The following is a 7,500-nucleotide window of genomic DNA, read 5'->3' as shown; positions in this document are numbered from 1 at the left end:
TGGCCGACCGGATCCTGGAACGTGATTTTAAAAAATTAATTTAAAAATATTCCCATGGGTTCTCTTGATTATAGCTCGAGCATATATCTTAAAAAACATTATACTAGATGGAGGTTCAAAAAAAAAAATAAAAAAAAATAATTTTTTTTTTTTGGTCATGGCCTTGGAAAATTTAATGTTTACTGGTGTCACATGGCCAAATGTTCGTTTGTATCTTTAGGGGGGGGTGGTTCCTTGAGCTTGAAAATGTTGACCAAGAGTTGACTCGCATGATAAGAGCATAATTTGCTACGGACCCAAAGACGGATTATGACCGGGCTGACCCGACAAGTCGCGACCGACCGCCGGTGTAAAGGATAAACTTTTGAATCTCGCCGTTTGTAATTTACGATTAATAAATGAGTTTTCAACTTTGGGTTTTAGTTTCTCGACGCCTCAGAACGTGATAACGCTCCAGGATGTGTAGAGTCTCGGGAAGCGTGAAAAGCGAGGAAACTCCGGAAGTCAACAAGGTTTCAGACGATCTTTTCCGGGTAAGTGTGGAGATATAAGTCAACTACTTACCAAGGGAATAACCCTGTTTGTTTGTGCATTTACTTGTTAGTAAACAAGAGTAGGTGAAAGCCCTAAAATGAATGAACTTAAAAGTTAAGGCTTCGGCCACTCTTGCTTGAAAACTTAATTCGGGTACGCCCGTTAGGTTCAAACGCTAACTTGAACCAGCCACGTTTGCTATGTGTATAGTTAGACCTCTCTTCTAATTCTAGGAAGTAGGTTAGAATCGAGAGGACGGAAGAGCAATAGACTCTCGAATTCAATCGGGAGTAGAGGGTTCGGAAGTCACATTTCGAACTTTCAGCTTAAAACACTTAACGAGCTTCAAAGAGAAACAGTAAGTTCTTTCGGGGTTTATCCCGTTAAGCTCTTCCGTATATAAGTATAACGTGTACGCTGCTAGCCGCAGAGTACCCAAACTTTAATTAAACTCATGTCGGTGGTACCCACAAGTCAATGACTTGTGTTTGTGGCAGACCTAGGTGGTCTGTATGGCGCTGAGTACTCAAAACTGGGGAGAACCCAACGATAACGGGCAGTCGCCACGAGCGAACCCGATGATAAAAGGGAAGACGCCTCGAGCGAACCCAATGATGACGGGCAGTCGCCACGAGCGAACCCGATGGTAATGGGCAGTCGCCTAGAGTGAACCCATTCAGCAATGAGCAGTCGCCTCGAGTGAACTCATTGTCGTGCCAAGGGGGCACACATGCGCCGACGTCAGATGAAGATGGTACCACTAGTGGATCCCAGACAATCTTAAAACACCAAAGCCGCCGTAAGACTGCTGCTCGAGGTCTGAGGCTGGCTTATTGTCGTTGTGGAGATCGTAGCAGAAGAGGATGTACGATCTTGCAAAACGACAAGTGAATAGATAGAGTGTGATATCACGCGTCAGTCATGCTCTAATGTTATGTTCTAGCTACATCTAGCAATCATTCTGCATTCTTGTGTATTTGTTTGCACGTCACATGGCATTAGTCGTTTTACTTTATAGATAGACTCCCACTTACTGAGTCAATCGACTCATAGTTTTATGACCCTTGGTAATGTAGATAAGGGAAAAGCTGGTAAGCGGGAAACGAGATTGAAGACCGAGACCGAGCGCGTATTGCCTTGACCTATGGGCTATGGGGTTTCTTAATCGGGGGTTAGTGTCTTCTGTTAAAACGTTCCGGAACATATTTGTATAGGAGTCGCTATAAGACTCTAAGTTATAAAAGCGAAAAATTTCCCCGAATTTTCGCAAACTATTTTATTATGTTTAATTTATGTGTTTATATTATGAGTTATGTACAGATTTGAGTTGATCAGTCGCGGTTCGTGGGCGAGCTATCGCTTGCGGGTCGTGACAGATTTTGTGGTATCAGAGCCCCAGGTTTAGCCGTTTCTGTAGACTTGGGATACGTGTTCTCGGTATAGGTCGCGAGTATGCCATGTGATAGTGTTGTGCTTAGAGTCGACCTGTCTAGAGATAGGTTTGACAAGATGCAGGATGAGTTGCTAGGAGTTAGATCTCTCCTCCCCGATGAGATTCGTCTGTACCGCGATGCGATCACGTGAATTCCTTCGACCGCAAGTACGTTCAGTGTCGTGAGAGACACCATCACTTAGGGGCCGGTGGATCGGTCTGACTTGTGAGTGGATGAGTGTCATCTCGACGTTTCACTGCTCCAGTACGAATATCGCGATGACCCCTCCTTATCGGCCAACGTTGAGTCGATGGACTCGTTTCACCGCTGACGGTATTATCAGCCGAGATTGTGAGATGTTCTAGAAGGTGATACAATACACGTTGGGGCCAGGAGAGGGGGACGAGTGGGAGGAGCAACTTACGAATTCTACCGGCTCGGGATTGAATCGGTTGTCCGATATGGAGACCGACTTGTCCAAGAAATTGTGGATCGGTGTCCGATGTGCTCGAGGATAGACTCCAGCGAGGTATCGAGTATTGGGAGCTATGTGTAGAGCTCCAATATCCGACGCTGGAATCTGATTGTCCCTTGTTTGCTGTCTTGCGAATGCAGACTGAATTCCTCGTCGTGACGCGATGTGGTATATGAGTACCTTACCCCCGATGATTTTTTTTCCGGTGGTTGTTCCGCATGATGACGAGAAGGTTGACTGTGACGAGGGAGATTCCGAGGAGGATCCCGCTGAGCCTTCGGACGACCCAGCTGCGTAGACGTTTGCTTGTCAATCACGAGAGTGGTTGCTTTGTGTGCGTAACGAGAGAACTAGCATTTTGTGCTTAAGTCTCGTTTGACTAGCTCTTGAGAGGCTAGTCCAGGTTGGTTATGCATTCTCGATGATGTGACTTTGATTTTATCCATGCCCTCTTCAATGAGTAGAATTGAGCAGGCATGGGGCCTAGACGAGACCCGTCTAATGCCGAGAATGTTACAGCGGCGGATCTCACGGAGATCAGACACGTGCTGGAGAGACAAGCTGTTGATGCGACCTAAAGAGATGAGATGTATCGGAGGCTCGCGCAGTAGCTAGATGAGCAGAACCACAGGATCGCAGAACTCTTAGCGACGCTGAACGCGCCACCTCAACAGCACCCAGCGCCTCCAGTTCCAGGAGAACGACTAGAAAATCCACTGCAAGTGCCTATGGATCCTCCTAAGGAGTTCAACATCCAGATTCCTGACATCGTTCCTCCAATGAGCGAGCCGGTATACGAGTGGTTCTGTGAGCAGAGCCTCCGACATTGACGGCCATGTTGATCTAGATGCAGCTGAGAACTGGGTCAAGAAGATGCATCAGATCTTCAACTACATGCAGCTATCTGTTACTGAGAGAGTGGCTTGCGTTGTGAATGAACTGGAGGATGAGGTTAGGGGTTGGTGGGAAGTGATGACGTCATCTGAGGATGTCCACTCGATGACGTGGTTCCATTTCCTCAAACTGTTCCATGGGAAGTATCTGAGTGAAGCTAACTTGTCGGACAAGTTCGTTATTGTGTTTATTGACAACATCCTGGTTTACTCGAAAATCAAGGCAGAACACCAGAAACCAGCAGGAATGCTGCAACCACTTGAGATTCCACAGTGGAAGTGGGAGCATATAACGATGGATTTCGTGTCAGTTCTGCCAAAAACCACAGCTGGTCACGACTCAATCTGGGTCATTGTCGACATATTGACCATATCAGCTCATTTCCTGCCCATCAAAACCACTCACATCGTGTATAAGCTCGCTGAATTCTACATAAAAGAGATTGTACGTCTCCATGAGGTTCCTAGCTCGATTGTTTCTAACCGTGATGCTCGCTTCACATCCAGGTTTTGGAAGAGATTTCAAGAGAACCTGGGGACTCGCCTAAAGTTTAGTACTGTTTTTCACCTGCAAACCGATGGTCAAAGCGAACGAACGATCCAAGTGTTGGAAGACATGCTCCGAGCTTGTGTTTTAGACTTCCAGGGCTCGCGAAGTCGTTATCTTCCGCTAGTTGAGTTCTCGTACAACAACAGCTATCAGGCGACATTTGGTGTGGCGCCATATAAAGCTTTGTATATGGGCGGAAGTGGCTCTCTCCAGTTCATTGGGATGAAACTGGTGAGAGCAAGTTTGTTGGACCTGAGATACTAGAGCAGACCACGGAAGCAGTTAAGAAAATCCAAGCTCGAATGAAAACGTCCCAGAGTTGTCGGAAAAACTACGCTGGCAAGCGTAGGAGGCCTCTAGAGTTTGAAACAGGAAAGAAAGGGAAAACTCAGTCCAAGGTATGTTGGACCTTTTGAGATCCTTGAGCATGCAGTCCAGACAGCTTATCGCTTGGCGTTACCGCCGTCTATGTCAAACCTGCACGATGTGTTCCACATGTTCATGTTACGGAAGTACGTATCTGACCCTTCGCATGTTCTGCAAGAGAAAGAGGTTGAGATCTCTCCTGAAATCAGATATGAAGAACCAGCTGTAGCGATTCTTGATCGCAAAGATAAAGTCTTAAGGAACAAGAGCATTCATTTGGTCAAGGTTTTGTGGAAGAGGCATGTTGTAGAGGAAGCTACATGGGAGCTTGAGAGTGAGATGAAAAAGAAGTACCCTACTCTATTTTAAGTTTCGAGGACGAAACTCTTTTAAGGGGGTAGGGATTGTAAAGGATAAACTTTTGAATCTCGCCGTTTGTAATTTACGATTAATAAATGAGTTTTCAACTTTGGGTTTTAGTTTCTCGACGCCTCAGAACGTGATAACGCTCCAGGATGTGTAGAGTCTCGGGAAGCGTGAAAAGCGAGGAAACTCCGGAAGTCAACAAGGTTTCAGACGATCTTTTCCGGGTAAGTGTGGAGATATAAGTCAACTACTTACCAAGGGAATAACCCTGTTTGTTTGTGCATTTACTTGTTAGTAAACAAGAGTAGGTGAAAGCCCTAAAATGAATGAACTTAAAAGTTAAGGCTTCGGCCACTCTTGCTTGAAAACTTAATTCGGGTACGCCCGTTAGGTTCAAACGCTAACTTGAACCAGCCACGTTTGCTATGTGTATAGTTAGACCTCTCTTCTAATTCTAGGAAGTAGGTTAGAATCGAGAGGACGGAAGAGCAATAGACTCTCGAATTCAATCGGGAGTAGAGGGTTCGGAAGTCACATTTCGAACTTTCAGCTTAAAACACTTAACGAGCTTCAAAGAGAAACAGTAAGTTCTTTCGGGGTTTATCCCGTTAAGCTCTTCCGTATATAAGTATAACGTGTACGCTGCTAGCCGCAGAGTACCCAAACTTTAATTAAACTCATGTCGGTGGTACCCACAAGTCAATGACTTGTGTTTGTGGCAGACCTAGGTGGTCTGTATGGCGCTGAGTACTCAAAACTGGGGAGAACCCAACGATAACGGGCAGTCGCCACGAGCGAACCCGATGATAAAAGGGAAGACGCCTCGAGCGAACCCAATGATGACGGGCAGTCGCCACGAGCGAACCCGATGGTAATGGGCAGTCGCCTAGAGTGAACCCATTCAGCAATGAGCAGTCGCCTCGAGTGAACTCATTGTCGTGCCAAGGGGGCACACATGCGCCGACGTCAGATGAAGATGGTACCACTAGTGGATCCCAGACAATCTTAAAACACCAAAGCCGCCGTAAGACTGCTGCTCGAGGTCTGAGGCTGGCTTATTGTCGTTGTGGAGATCGTAGCAGAAGAGGATGTACGATCTTGCAAAACGACAAGTGAATAGATAGAGTGTGATATCACGCGTCAGTCATGCTCTAATGTTATGTTCTAGCTACATCTAGCAATCATTCTGCATTCTTGTGTATTTGTTTGCACGTCACATGGCATTAGTCGTTTTACTTTATAGATAGACTCCCACTTACTGAGTCAATCGACTCATAGTTTTATGACCCTTGGTAATGTAGATAAGGGAAAAGCTGGTAAGCGGGAAACGAGATTGAAGACCGAGACCGAGCGCGTATTGCCTTGACCTATGGGCTATGGGGTTTCTTAATCGGGGGTTAGTGTCTTCTGTTAAAACGTTCCGGAACATATTTGTATAGGAGTCGCTATAAGACTCTAAGTTATAAAAGCGAAAAATTTCCCCGAATTTTCGCAAACTATTTTATTATGTTTAATTTATGTGTTTATATTATGAGTTATGTACAGATTTGAGTTGATCAGTCGCGGTTCGTGGGCGAGCTATCGCTTGCGGGTCGTGACAGCCGGTGACCCCCCGCCGGCGGCGGAGCTCCGGCGATCGCCCGCCGGAAAATTTTCCGGCGACCAAAAATTTTCCGTGGATGAAAATTTGTTGGAATATGAAAGTTCTCCCTAAAAGGTTAAGAACCAAGGCGGAGGCAAGTCTAGTGAGGTAAAATAATGGGTTGAAGGCTCGTGAGAAAACGTTAGAGCCGCCGATGCATGCTCGAGCGACGGGAGAGAAATGATCGAGCACGGGAGAGAAATGCTCGAGCGACGGGAGAGAAATGCTCGAGCGACGGGAGGAATGCTCGAGCATGATAGAGGATGGCCGAGGCATGCTCCATCGCTGGCCGAGGCATGCTCGAGCGATGGCCGAGGAATGCTCGAGCGACGGGAGTTATGCTCGAGCATGCTAGAGGATGGCCGAGGCATGCTCCATCGCTGGCCGAGGCATGCTCGAGCGATGGCCGATGCACGCTCGATCGTTGGCATGATCGAGCGATGACCGAGTCATGCTCGAGCGACGGGAGGGAAATGCTCGAGGCACGGTCGAGCGATGGCCGAGACATGGCCGACCGAGAAATGCTGGGGCGCGCTCGAGCAATGGCCGAGGCGACGGGCGAGAAATGCTCGAGGCACGCTCGAGCGATGGCCGAGAAATGCTCGAGAGATGGCCGAGAAATGCTCGAGAGATGGCCGGAAAATTCTCGAGGCACGCTCGATCAATGGCCGAGTCACAGCTTGAGGGACGGGAGAGAAATGCTCGAGTCATGCTCGAGCGGCGGCAGTGGGGCGAATGGCGAAAGTGGGTTAGGGCATCAGAATACTTCACAGAGGTTAATAAAATTTCCCAGAAAATATTTTTGTACCCCTCCTCAGCCATTTTAATGTTTACTGGTGTCAGATGGCCAAATGTTCGTTTGTATCTTTAGGGGGGGGTGGTTCCTTGGGTGGGCTGGGGACTGGGCCATGGCGGGCCCGGCTGGCCCATTTCATCGAGTCATTCCTCGACCGCGGCGGGGATGTGTGGGCTTGGGACACACGGCGACGCGGGTTTTGACGGGAAGGGGCGGCGCCGCCATGGGCCGCCGTGCTCCGGCGGTGGTGCGACGGAATTTTTTGACGGATTTGACGGAAAATGGCGGGGATTTGTAGGCTAATGGAAACACGGCGTTGTGTTTCTCCGGCAGAGGGTGGAGGAGAGGGTGGCGCCACCGTGCGCTGCCTTGCTCCGGCGGAATTGTGAGGATGAGTATGGCTGGTGGCTTTTCTCCGGCGAGGATGTGTGGCCCACTGGACTCG

At 48.0% G+C, this 7,500-nt stretch overlaps 1 protein-coding gene across 1 annotated transcript; it reads left to right on the top strand.

Annotated features, from left to right (window-relative positions):
• The first annotated feature begins 3,315 nt into the window (after positions 1-3,315).
• Positions 3,316-4,620, top strand: LOC149403796 (uncharacterized). The gene is made up of 2 exons (XM_089603762.1): positions 3,316-4,126; positions 4,319-4,620. Exons 1-2 carry the CDS (start codon positions 3,316-3,318, stop codon positions 4,618-4,620), a joined length of 1,113 nt encoding a protein of 370 aa, XP_089459888.1.
• Positions 4,621-7,500: the final 2,880 nt, after the last annotated feature.

Source organism: Urtica dioica, chromosome 2 (assembly GCF_054948205.1).
Source record: "Urtica dioica subsp. dioica isolate 48M chromosome 2, U.dioica_male_clone48M_v1_H2, whole genome shotgun sequence".
In the NCBI taxonomy this organism is placed as follows: domain Eukaryota; kingdom Viridiplantae; phylum Streptophyta; class Magnoliopsida; order Rosales; family Urticaceae; genus Urtica; species Urtica dioica.
This window is presented reverse-complemented; position numbering and strand designations above follow the sequence as displayed.

What these genes read in the sequence shown, in the direction of transcription:
- LOC149403796 (XM_089603762.1), top strand. Translation starts at nt 3,316, where the DNA reads ATGCATCAGATCTTCAACTACATGCAGCTATCTGTTACTGAGAGAGTG. An exon ending in GATGAAACTGGTGAGAGCAA is followed by an intron (nt 4,127 to 4,318) that starts GTTTGTTGGACC and finishes TTGAGCATGCAG; the next exon opens with TCCAGACAGCTTATCGCTTG.